Source organism: Ostrinia furnacalis, unplaced genomic scaffold, assembly GCF_004193835.3.
Source record: "Ostrinia furnacalis isolate ACB-3 unplaced genomic scaffold, ASM419383v2 OfSCF5446, whole genome shotgun sequence".
NCBI classification, from domain to species: Eukaryota; Metazoa; Arthropoda; class Insecta; order Lepidoptera; family Crambidae; genus Ostrinia; species Ostrinia furnacalis.
The window spans coordinates 60,892-74,668 of record NW_021135685.1 but is presented as its reverse complement, the minus strand read 5'-3'; the positions used below and the strand labels follow the sequence as shown (position 1 = coordinate 74,668).

Sequence of the window (13,777 nt, the reverse complement as noted above, 5' to 3'; positions counted from 1 at the left end):
TCCTACAAGGATTAAGAGAGGCTTCAGTCCTCATTTCAGCTGATAAACGTTTCAATCAAATTGGGAATAAATTGAAAATTAATTGAAAAGAATAGCAACACTAATTTAGGCGTGTCAAATATAAATTGCATTAGATTTTGAACACTAACTCCTATACATACGGTTCAATTTAAATTTAGATTTAACTACTATTTTGACGATTTGTCATCATTACTCAAACGTCAATTTAAAAAAAAAACTTGCGGGGATAGTGGTTTTATCGCAGGTGGAAATATTGTAAATATTTCGAAAAGAAACCAATATTTTGTCTAATAATCAATCCAAAATACAACAATGGATGACCAAGGAAGGAAAGTCATTGTTTGCGACAACGGAACAGGTGTAAGTTGATGGAAAATCTCAAGTTATCAACGCTGTGATAAGCTCACTGAATCATCACATCCTAAAGGAAAATATTCTGTTTCTAGTTCGTAAAATGTGGATACGCTGGCAGCAACTTCCCCGCGTTCATATTCCCGTCGATGGTAGGCAGGCCTATCATCAGAGCGGAGAACAAAATCGGAGATATTGATGTTAAGGTTGGTGCACTCATTCTTTGCTGGAGATCTCAACATAAAATTATCACACAGTTTAGGTTTATATTATCCTCTTTGGATGTTACTTAACATGTATCAGTTATCTGTATGCTTAAGATAAGTTATTAAATGCAATATAAAGTTATTATTATATTGACAGACAAACCATTTGCAAAATTAACCAAATTTAATCCTTATTTCCTGTTAATCTACATGATTACAGTGCCAATAGCAATCAGGCACTATAGTGATTGTGTAAGATCTGTTTCTAATGTTGTGGAAAGACAATTTCTAAACAGAATTAAATGTTACAGGATATTTGTATTGGAGTAAGTTACAAACCGTTTAAGCATGTGTTTTTACATCTAACATTGTGTTTTCGGCATGAATAACCTGTCAGAATTGATCAGAATTCTATAAGATGTCTCAAAATAACAAATTGAATTTGTATGAAACTAATTGTATTGATTTGTATGGGTTTGTCTTATGTCCCTGAATGAAAACACTTCTATTACCTAAAATAAGACCCAGTTTATTGATTAATTATATAAAACACATAAAAGTGACACAGTGAGCACAAAATATAGCGTTGAGAATAACTTGCTGTATGCCAATTTTTTTTCAAAAAGAGATTGCTGTTGAAAACTTTATTTTCCAGTCATTACACAAAATATAATATTAATAACTTCCTCGAAAGTTAGAATATCTAACTGAACTGTTAAATATCTAGGGATGTCTGTAGTTTACGCCTAAACTAGTAGGCACGACGAATACTGTTTTGTTACTAATCCGATGAATATTTCACGCACACCAGACTTTCGATCCAGAGATTGTCCAGGTAACCTGTTAGATGAAGGCACAATAGATCGCTGGATGCAAAACATTAGTTTGCAAACGCTTCACAATTTTTAGAACTAGCAACACTCTAAAAACTATGAGAAACTAGCCTTTGCTTAGTTTTAGTAGATTTCTGTTTGCCACAGAAATACTTTTAAACAATTGGGCATGCTTTAGGGATCAAATTTATACTATATCTGCTCAAAAATGCAATAATTGTTACAGGAGGATGTTCTAAAGACAACATAATATCNTTAATATTATTAACATTTTCACACATTTTTAAATCACAAATTGGACAATATTACACAATGCAGAAACTGATATTTAAAATGGAGTAAATTCTGAACTATTTCAACATTATTATTATGAATTGCTGTATAATAAAGCTTACCTTATTTTTAAAATTAGATACTAGATGGTTTTATTATTTGATTGCAACATTTTGTAGGCATTTATGTTATGATCATAACATGCTGTCTGATTGATTTTTTATACTAACTCACCATTACAGTGCTTATCAGATAAATAAAGTTTGTTCATAGTAAAATTAATGATAGATATCAACAAAAAAGAGCAACTTATTTTTGGTTAAGTTGTCAATAAGTAATACTAAAATATAATCCGGGCCTTTTCAAGGCGAGAGTGAATAGGCACTTACAGAGCATGTGTGTACCATCCTAGACTGCATCTCACTTAACATCAGATGTGTGTTTGCAGATTCGGCATAAAAAACTATATTTTGTTCAGTAGATTTACTCTCTACTCTGCAGAAAGAAAAAAAAAAGTAATGTTTTTGCTATAATGTCTTTATCAATTTGAGAAGGACTGTGAGTTTATGAGTTTGTTAGTAAGTTATCTAATACATTGACTATTATTTTCCTCAGGACTTAATGGTAGGAGATGAAGCCTCCCAGCTCAGATCCATGCTGGAAGTCAGCTACCCCATGGAGAATGGGGTAAGTTTCTTTTGAATAACATAAATATAAATATTGCTCTCTATCAATCCTCTTAGCGCAGCGTAGGACGTCTACCCACAAGGTGGACCGACGACCTCATAAAGGTAGCGGGAAGGCGTTGGATGCAGGCCGCCACCAACCGGCCATTGTGGAAATCATTGGGGGAGGTCTATGATCAGCAGTCCTATGGTTGAAAATGATGATGATGAATCCACTTAGACAAAGTAAGTAACATGCGTGACAAATTGACTGGAAGAGATTGCCTAAATATACCACTGCATTTTCAAGCCTTTTTAAATGCATAAAGCATATTTATTTATTTTATAGAAACCAATAGCGATACATTGAAAATGTTAGTTATAAGATTTATAGACAGACATTTATTTAGTGCTATAAAGAGAATACATCCATTTGTTACTTTCCTTCCTATTAGGTCAATTATGATTTTAGCAGCCCATGCAGGATTGTTTTGTATTTAAGTACCTATGTTTCTCCTTAGCGCGAACTATTCATCCTATTCTGATGAATAAGGTAGGCGCAGACCACCGATTTTTTTTCGGCTAATAGTTTAGTCGGGCAGTTAATCAGTATGGGATGGGCATGTATGGAAGTGCGCACTTTGCATCGATTTGATATCGGCCGATTCTTCATACAATTTAAAATCGGGCACAACTATCTGCCAACTAAAAGTTGGTGGTCTGCGTCTAGGCTTAATCGATTCGTTATTATGGCCTAGGTAACATCTAGCTACATTTTAAGGTAGCTGAACAAAACGATCTTTCCCATAGTCAGTTGACAAGTTTATAAAAAATATTAAAAAACTTTAAATGTTCCCCAGGTGGTACGCAACTGGGAGGACATGTGCCATGTGTGGGACTACACCTTCGGGCCGAGCAAGATGAACGTGGACCCGCACGAGACCAAGATCCTGCTCACAGAACCGCCTATGAACCCCACCAAGAACAGGGAGAAGATGATTGAGGTAGGTCATGAGGTTTCGAAAAATTCAATATTGTTATGCCGATCACAGAAATGTGTGTCAAGATTTCTGTACAAATGTTTTTGGAAGCTAATATTCTTTGCAAACACGACTTGCATACACGTTTGACTAAAATATACAGGGTGGAAGTGTGGAACCACCCAATATTAGAAGTATGTTTTTTTATTACATGATAAACTTGCATGTAAATTGCATTCTTATTTAAAATTAATTACGGAAAACACTGGTTTAGGCTTTACTTGGTAATAATATTATCAAGAGGTGAGTGCCATTACTGTGGTAGTACTAAATGTATGGAAGATGAAAACATTGAATTTTTGGATAGATCCAGTTTATTCTGTAACCTACTATTGATACTGTTGGATAGAGCTCGTGAAGCACTTTTACTATCAGTAACTAGTTTTACAGTAGATATTTCAGTATGTGTTGTCACTATCATTTTCCTCCTGTGGGTATAAATAATGCCAGAACGATAAATTATGAACTACCATGCCTTAATATTTGGCCGGACATCCGGTTAAATGATTGGCCGAATAACCGGTTTCTAACTAATAATTCAGCTAAACAGATATTCCTTTCATATCTTAGTAAATAAATCGATTTTTTTTCTAATTTCTAGTAATTTTGTTTCAGGTGATGTTCGAGAAATACGGTTTCGACAGCGCGTACATAGCCATACAAGCCGTGCTCACCCTGTACGCGCAGGGACTTATATCTGGCGTGGTGGTGGATTCTGGTACGTAGATATGACGGTACATCAAGGTACACTATCTTATGTAGTGGTAATAAAGGCGATTTTGCAATATAGTATGTTATGCTGTTGACTGGACTTTGTACCAGCTGTTGTACCAGTCCAAATCTGTCAAAATACGGATCTAGAAAAGAAACTAGGGAAATCGGATCTAATGTTAACTGCGATACAAAGGATAGTAAACCTTTGTTTGTCACCTGTCATACGCTTTGCTATGGAGGGAAGTCGAACCTTAACTTCGAAGTCCTACCTTCTTCTGATTAATTTCGTTGCGGGTCCAATGACAGTTAACTTTCCCCGGGACAAACTTGACCTTCACTGGTTGGGTTATAGGCGGTCAAGCTGTAGGTCCTGGCTACACAGGAGTTGCAGCGGTGGGAACGAGAGGTAGGAATATATTCGAATAGTCCCGTCTAACTGCGATACAAATAGCTCCACGATTACGACTGTATTTTCACGGATTCGGATTGTACGTAGTGCGAAACCGCTCTAACTCTGGATTGTTATAACCAATTCCAATCCCAATCCCTCCGTCAACTGTCAAATGTTAATCTGTTTTCGATCAAATATCCATAATTTTCGATGCTTCTACAGTTTCATATTGTTTAAAACAGTTTTATAAACGATATTAAAAATATAATATGGAAATGCAAAAATATCGAAAACCGTAGATATTTTGACCAAACACAGATTTAAATATGTTAGTTTATGGACGGATTTGGATAGATTTTTAGAAATCAATACAGTTTACAGTCTAGGCTTGATTGAAAAGAACTTTCTAAAGATTTTTTTTGTTTCAGGCGACGGCGTGACGCATATTTGTCCTGTGTACGAGGAGTTTGCTCTCCCGCATCTAACCAGGAGGTTAGACATCGCGGGCCGGGACATCACTAGATACCTCATCAAGGTAACGTTTGATCCTTAAAGGTATAGCAGCAGGCGAAGTGTCCTTTCATTGCATATATTAAATAAACAACCAAACATCCGTCCATTTGAAATGAAACCAAACTATACAATCCCATTTTTTTTCCTGACAATTATTTTAAATTGTCACTTATTTAAAGTAAGGCCCGATTCGACCAAACTTTTTTCCGAGAATAAACTCCTGGTATAACTGGCACATTTATATTTTACTAGCTTTTGCCCGCGGCTTCACCCGCGTGTAATTTACTTTGTCACAGATCGTCATAAATTATAGCCTATATGTTATTCTGGGTTATAAACATTAATACCGTAAAGTTTAATCAAAATCCGTTTAGTAGTTTTTGCGTGAAAGAGTAAACATCCAGACATCCAAACTTTCGCATTTATAATATTAGTAGGAAGTAGGATAAAGGTTAAGTTTGTGAGTGTGTATGTTTGTTACCCTGGATTAACACAAAAACTACGTTTTACTGCGAACACTGCGGGGCAAAGCTAGTTTTTAATATCTTTCGTATTGTTTCAGCTGCTCCTACTCCGTGGTTACGCCTTCAACCATTCAGCTGACTTCGAGACAGTCCGCATGATGAAGGAGAAGTTATGCTACATCGGCTACAACATCGAACAGGAGCAGAAACTCGCGTGGGAGACCACGGTGCTGGTCGAACCGTATGTGGTGAGTGGTTGAGTGCATTTTACAATGGCAGTTTGATTTTTAAGCTTGAAAACCTTTTCATCACTGACTATGAAGAATTATGAGGTCCTGTCATTCGACAGTGGCTCCAATTTTTAGCGCAAGTACGTAGACGAACGCATTTTAAAATACAGATTTGTTCTTTTTACCGCAGAGGTTTATTTTTCTAAAAAATCTGGTGTCTTGTGCATTTTAGACATTTATTTTCCTTAGAGCCCACTAGCGTCATTTGAGCATTAGCAAGTTCACATTGTGTTGCCAAATAAACGACTATCCCCCAATCCCTCCAAAATAATCGATTTTAAAATATCATTATCGAGTACCGATTATAAATAAATAATTAATTACTATAATATGTTTAAATGAATAATAAAATCAATGAAATAAATAATTACTAACACAGTTGTATAAGGCAAACATTACTAACCACGTGGATCATTGTTGTCTTAAAGTAAATAAATTGAATTGAATTATGTCGATCTTAGTTTTACGACTCAAAGAATGACGAATACTATACAATCCTGTATCGATTAATCGATTACTTGATTATTTTCGGCTTTGAACTATAAATTACTAATCGACACCTTATCCAAAACACTGTCACCCGTATTCACGAACATTACTATGAGGTTTCACAGTGCGCGTGGACGCACAGAGTGACACATGAAGCAATCACAGAGCTCTATTCAACGCTGTGCGTTCGATTTGCTGCTTCACTTAAGCTAGCATCGTTTGTGAATACGGGCGATAGTTTTTTTTCTTCTCGTAGATTCTTCGAGATGATAGGTTGACAACTTTTTTTACTGTGTTTCTCTATTTATTTTTTTATGCAAGACACGGCAGGTATTTGACCGCAATCGCACCTGGTGTTAAGTGAGATGCAGTCTAGGATGGTACATATCTGCCCTGTAAGTGCCTATTCACTCTCGCCTTGAAAAGGCCTGGGTCTTATTCTTATTCTTTATTCCAGCTGCCTGACGGGCGGGTGATCAAAGTGGGCGGCGAGCGCTTCGAGGCTCCCGAGGCGCTATTCCAGCCTCACCTCATCAATGTGGAGGGACAGGGCATCGCCGAGCTCGTCTTCAACACCATACAGGTACGGGACTTATTTTAGGAAGGTACAGTCAGGCAAACAAAACACACCGCGTACTTTCCTGGGATATTTAATCCACTCTGTGGCTATATGACCTGTGTGAGTTTACATCAAAAGTTGACACTAGCGAGCGCGTTAAAAAAAATTATGAAAATTTTAGTTACATTCCGTCATACATTTTTAATGTCACCTTTTTACGTAGTCTACATCGAATGCGTAAAAAGGTGACATTAAAAATTAAAAATGCATAGTGTGCCCTCAGTGGCGAAAAAATGCAAGTTCATCGCCATAAACCAAAGAAGAAGAAGAATGCGTTTGACGTAAACACACACTACGCCCCCAGGTGCTTACCAGTTACTATGAGTTTACGTTAGGTGTGCTCGCTAGCGACTGCTTAAAAAAATTACATGAAATGTGTGACATATTGTGCAGCGCCCCTATTTTTTTAAAATAGCGCGCGGCTATTTAAAAAAAATAAAATCTTCATTGTTTTTTTTTGACGTATTAGCTAGCGAGCACACCTAACGTAAACGCCATTGATTTTTTTGACGTAACGTAAACTCATGGTAAGCACGCAGATCGCGTCGGCGGTGGCGATCACTGCGCGTACATAGGCGTAGCCAATAACAGCATGCGGACCAATGTTTGCTGTTAGTGTATTTATACCCCCTTACCAATAAAACTTACACGCTCGGTGATCAGTGTTTTAAAGTGACGTTTAATATGGAAATGTCATTTTAAAACGGTGATCAACAACTGTGTAACTTTTTATTAGTAAGGGGGATAGTGTATAAATGTATTTTCTTTCTTTCAATGACAGGACGCGTGTCCCATTGCCTCCCATAGCCCGTCCCATTTAGTTCGTTGCGTCACCGCTCGCTCGGCTTTCAACTCAGTTTTCGTCTTAATGATATTAATTTATGCTTTTTTGTAACTAGCTAAGTAAGTTGTAGAAGCAATAAAGGACTTTATTTATTTATTTATTTTCACCAGGCGGCCGACATAGACATGCGCAACGAGTTATACAAGCATATAGTCCTGTCCGGGGGCTCCACCATGTATCCCGGGCTCCCGTCGCGGCTCGAGCGAGAGATCAAACAGCTGTACCTCGAGCGAGTCCTGCGCAACGACTGCGACAAGCTCGCCGTGAGTATACAGGGTGGCACAATAGCACCCGCACAATAGCACCCGCCACAATAGCACCCGCCACAATAGCACCCGGCCTGCCTCGCGGCTCGAGCGAGAGATCAAACAGCTGTACCTCGAGCGAGTCCTGCGCAACGACTGCGACAAGCTCGCCGTGAGTATACAGGGCGGCACAATAGCACCCGCCGCAATAGCACCCGCCACAATAGCACCCGGCCTGCCTCGCGGCTCGAGCGAGAGATCAAACAGCTGTACCTCGAGCGAGTCCTGCGCAACGACTGCGACAAGCTCGCCGTGAGTATACAGGGCGGCACAATAGCACCCGCCGCAATAGCACCCGCCACAATAGCACCCGGCCTGCCTCGCGGCTCGAGCGAGAGATCAAACAGCTGTACCTCGAGCGAGTCCTGCGCAACGACTGCGACAAGCTCGCCGTGAGTATACAGGGCGGCACAATAGCACCCGCCGCAATAGCACCCGCCACAATAGCACCCGGCCTGCCTCGCGGCTCGAGCGAGAGATCAAACAGCTGTACCTCGAGCGAGTCCTGCGCAACGACTGCGACAAGCTCGCCGTGAGTATACAGGGCGGCACAATAGCACCCGCCGCAATAGCACCCGCCACAATAGCACCCGGCCTGCCTCGCGGCTCGAGCGAGAGATCAAACAGCTGTACCTCGAGCGAGTCCTGCGCAACGACTGCGACAAGCTCGCCGTGAGTATACAGGGCGGCACAATAGCACCCGCCGCAATAGCACCCGCCACAATAGCACCCGGCCTGCCTCGCGGCTCGAGCGAGAGATCAAACAGCTGTACCTCGAGCGAGTCCTGCGCAACGACTGCGACAAACTCGCCGTGAGTATACAGGGCGGCACAATAGCACCCGCCACTATAGCACCCGTCAGAATAGCACCCGCCGCAATAGCACCCGTCAGAATAGCACCCGCTACAATAGCACCCGGGCTGCCTCGCGGCTCGAGCGCGAGATCAAACAGCTGTACCTCGAGCGAGTCCTGCGCAACGACTGCGACAAGCTCGCCGTGAGTATACAGGGCGGCACAATAGCACGCGCCACAATAGCACCCGTCACAATAGCACCCGGGATCAAGCAGCTGTACCTCGAGCGAGTCCTGCGCAACGACTGCGACAAACTCGCCGTGAGTATACAGGGCGGCACAATAGCACCCGCCACTATAGCACCCGTCAGAATAGCACCCGCCGCAATAGCACCCGTCAGAATAGCACCCGCTACAATAGCACCCGGGCTGCCTCGCGGCTCGAGCGCGAGATCAAACAGCTGTACCTCGAGCGAGTCTTGCGCAACGACGGCGACAAGCTCGCCGTGATATACTCACGGGCGGCACAATAGCACCCGTAAATAGCGCCTATCACAATAGCACCTATCAAAATAGCTCCTTTCAGGGCGTTGTTATACAGGGTGTTAGGTAAATGGGTATATGAGCCGACACTAGCCCATGTTAACATGGTCATATAAATGGTATAGTGAAGTCAGAAAATTGATATCTTCATTTTAATTATTTTATTTTTCATACAAATCGGATTTTATAAAATTTATTTTGTATGAAAATTAAAAAAAATAAAATGATGATATCAATTTTCTGACTTCACCATACCATTTATATGCCCATGTTAACATGGTCTAGTGTCGGTTCANTAAATGGTATAGTGAAGTCAGAAAATTGATATCTTCATTTTAATTATTTTATTTTTCATACAAATCGGATTTTATAAAATTTATTTTGTATGAAAATTAAAAAAAATAAAATGATGATATCAATTTTCTGACTTCACCATACCATTTATATGCCCATGTTAACATGGTCTAGTGTCGGTTCATATACCCATTTACCTAACACCCTGTATGTACATAATGTTTTTATTTCTTCGATTCAACCAAAAGTTCACTGTTGGACAAATGCTTTCTCCAAGGATTTTCAGAACCGCCATATGTTCAAATGTTCACAGTCGACAGTTGGAACTAAGATAGCCAGTTATTTTATGCCTGATCACCATTTTCCATTAGGCGAGACGCAGGACGAAAGCTCATTGTGATTAAAAAGTAAAAACTACCTACCTTCAATAATTGCATTTGAGTTCTAGAATGGCACCCTAGTTTGAGCTGAGATTAAGAATTCTGTAGCATTGTCCTAGTATTGCAATGTTTTTTTCGAATTTCACCTCACCACAGATATCAAACGGGAGTACACAAATAATCGTCCCGTCTCTACCTGTAATTTATGGGACATCCTACCTCTCTTTCCCACCACCGCAACTCGTTCATAGCTAGGATTTCCAGTTTGGCTTACAATACAACCCGTAGATATACAGGGTGACTGGAACTGAACCCGCCATAGCTTATAGGCGTATAGAGGAGGTCATTTGCTAATTATTGAACCTTACTTTCTATGGCTAAAGTTTTATAGTTTAGGAGATATGTCAATTTTTATACTTTTTTCAGATTTTTCCGAAATTTGACCTAAAAACTGCTTCAATTTTTTTTCTCGCGTGATTTCAACAGTTTTTTTTATTTGATATTAATATCGAATATGTCTTTATTCAAATAAAATAAATTTCTGATCCAGATAATGATTGAATAGCTAGTTACGAGCCGCCAAAGTTCAACAAAAGTACAAACCACGATAAAAAATTCTACTTCAAATTCGATTGAAACAAAAATTAAGGGTGATAATGGATTTCCAATAATCTTAAAAATATCTCCAGCTTCTCTTCTTTCCAATGATATATCACACGTTGTAATTGGATATTGAAATTTATCAAAAATTCAAAGTTTATGGAAGAAAATGGAGTAATAATACAAAAATTATCCATACAAAGTTGATTTTGAATTTTTTTTTCTTTATAATGTGATTATTATTTTTAAATTCATTTGAAAAAAAAACACGAAAATAGTTACGAAAAGGAGTATAGCAGAAAATATGAGTTGTTTGAAGAAACTTTGTATGGATAATTTTCGTAAATTACTCCATTTTCTTCCATAAACTTTGAATTTTTAATAAATTTCAATATCTAATTACTACGTGTGATATGTCATTGGAAAGAAGAGAAGGTAGAGATATTTTTAAGATCATTGGCAATCCATTATCACCATTAGTTTTTTCTTAAATCGAAATCGAATTTGAATTTTTTATCGTGGTTTGTACTTTTGTTGAACTTTGGCGGCTCGTAACTAGTTATTGAATCATTATCTAGATCTGAAATTTATTTTATTTGACTAAAGGTTTATTCGATATTAGTATCAAATAAAAAAATCGGTTAAAATCATGCGAGAAAAAAAATTTAAGCAGTTTTTAGGTCAAATTTCGGGAAAATCTGAAACAAGTATAAAAATTGTCATATCTCCTAAACTATAAAACTTTAGTCATACAAAGTAAGGTTCAATAATTAGCAAATGACCTCCTCTATACGCGTATTAGCTATGGCGGGTTCAGTTCCAGTCACCCTGTATAGAGAGATGCCAACTAACGCGCCGAGTTCGAAACTCAGTGTCGCATTAGAAATTCACACACACAAAGAAATCAAAATATGTGCTCATTATCCACTGCGTTATCAGTAATCAACGTTCGAATAATCTTTAGTACTGCGCAAGCAATGTAAACTGTTTACATTACGACGTCGCTTCTGTCATCATTGCTGTCACGAGCAATGTGTTCTGTTTTTGGCAATATTGATGCGACACCGGCCCCGCCCCCTTGTCACATCTCCCTTTAGTTTCTGTGATAAAACCCAACCAGTGAAGTTTGAGTAGTCCCTTTAAATCTTGGCTGTTTATTGCAGAAATTCAAGATCCGCATCGAGGACCCGCCTCGGCGTAAGGACATGGTGTTCATCGGAGGCGCAGTCCTGGCCGAGGTCTGCAAGAACCGGGACAACTTCTGGCTGTCGCGGAACGAGTACCAGGAACAGGTAATAGGAATTGGGTCATACCGCCTGTTTACGTCCACCTGAATGCGTCAAATCTCAAATACAAAAGATCGCAGAGATACTTAATATTTTATACAGGGTGTTAGGTAAATGGGTATATGAGTCGACACTAGCCCATGTTAACATGGTCATATAAATGGTATGGTGAAGTCAGAAAATTGATACCTATCTTCATTTTCTTCGGGCTAGTGTCGGCCCATATACCCATTTACATAACACCCTGTATACAGTCGACAGCACATCAGACTTCACATTTATATTTCAAAATAGCACCTTTTTGAATAACACACCACAGATACCTACAAAATCTGTCATCTATTCATATGTCTTCGGCCGATCGTTGAAAATTTAAATGGCCATATCTTGATGGATTATCACACTTTATTCACCCAGATGATATCACCCAGCTGAACAAAGTGGAATAATCCATCGTAAAACGCCGGCACTTCATGATTTCGCCGGCCACATCGCAATGTGCCCAGTAAAACTCGGGTGAACCTTTTACGATATTCCTAACGAAATATTGGTCGGATCATGAAGAAGAAGTAGAATAGAAGTTGTTTATGCGAACAAAAATGGCGGCGTCACAACAGCTGATTTATTGGCTGTGATCCAACTGTCGGTTTTTTGACGGCTTGTTGTATTTGCGCTAAGTTCGAGCACTTCTCGTCTAGCGTAAACTCACCCTTAAGCATTCAAAGCACGAACGGACATACATCTTAACAACGCTTATACAGGGTGTTAGGTAAATGGGCATATGAGCCGACACTAGCCAATGTTAACATGGTCATATAAATGGTATGGTGAAGTCAGAAATTTGATATCATCATTTTAATTTTTTTAATGTTCATACAAAATAAATTTTATAAAATCCGATTTGTATGAAAATCAAAATAATTAAAATGAAAATATCAATTTTCTGACTTCACCATACCATTTATATGACCATGTTAACATGGGATAGTGTCGGCTCATATACCCATTTACCTAACACCCTGTATGAATATAACTCTTAGATTAACTATCACTTGTTTTTTTATTCCAGGGTCTTGCCTGCTTAAGGAAGCTCGGGCCTAGAGCGAGTTAATGACAAATAATTGTAAATATAACCAAATCATTTATTAATCATTTCCATTTTTATGTAACTATGAGAATTGTATTACTTTAAGTTAAAATCTTAGACATAATTTGAATTATAGCGTATAACTGCCAAAATAAAATGTTCGTCATACTGTGTCACAATATAAATATATTAGCAAAAGGACACTTAGTTAAATGTAGAGAAATGTATGAAGAATTCTAAAAAACACGTCACATAATAATAAAAGACAAGTCAACAGTTAGATTTTTACTATGAAATTCACTTACACTAAAAGTAAACTTAAATAATACTATAGATTGACTGCGTTTTTGGCGACACTGAAATTAAAACCAGATTTTGGAGACTAAAATAATTGACATTTAATTACTACCAAACCATTATTTTAGTCCTTCAACCCGTTTCAATTTACTGCGAAATAAGATTTCAATGAGGTCTATCGTTTTTATACTCAACAGTTGGCACCCCTGGCGATTGACAGGACCTTACAGTGGCGCCATCTTGATGAGTGCAAATGCGATAGTCCTCCTACCACTTTAGCGCTCACCAGTTGGCGCCACTGTCTTCGCTACTAGCAAGTGACAGGACCTTACTCTACAGTGGCGCCAACTGGTGAGCGCTAAAACGATAGCCCTCATTGATTTAAAATCTATGAAATTATAGTTCTTGAGCTAAATTTAGTCAGTGCCTGAGATATGGAGCGGCACGGGACGGGGGACAACTGACATTGACATAAATTT

At 38.8% G+C, this 13,777-nt stretch overlaps 1 protein-coding gene across 1 annotated transcript; it reads left to right on the top strand.

The window, feature by feature from the left end:
* The first annotated feature begins 219 nt into the window (after positions 1–219).
* LOC114361213 (actin-related protein 2) lies at positions 220–13,511 on the top strand. Its single transcript, XM_028316193.1, has 11 exons — positions 220–381; positions 468–578; positions 2,300–2,371; positions 3,210–3,353; positions 4,005–4,107; positions 4,923–5,029; positions 5,570–5,719; positions 6,708–6,833; positions 7,824–7,976; positions 11,792–11,920; positions 12,984–13,511. Exons 1-11 carry the CDS (start codon positions 334–336, stop codon positions 13,023–13,025), a joined length of 1,185 nt encoding a protein of 394 aa, XP_028171994.1. The 5' UTR covers positions 220–333; the 3' UTR covers positions 13,026–13,511.
* Positions 13,512–13,777: the final 266 nt, after the last annotated feature.

What these genes read in the sequence shown, in the direction of transcription:
- LOC114361213 (XM_028316193.1), top strand. Translation starts at nt 334, where the DNA reads ATGGATGACCAAGGAAGGAAAGTCATTGTTTGCGACAACGGAACAGGT. An exon ending in TGGCGTGGTGGTGGATTCTG is followed by an intron (nt 4,108 to 4,922) that starts GTACGTAGATAT and finishes TTTTTGTTTCAG; the next exon opens with GCGACGGCGTGACGCATATT. An exon ending in ACGACTGCGACAAGCTCGCC is followed by an intron (nt 7,977 to 11,791) that starts GTGAGTATACAG and finishes TGTTTATTGCAG; the next exon opens with AAATTCAAGATCCGCATCGA.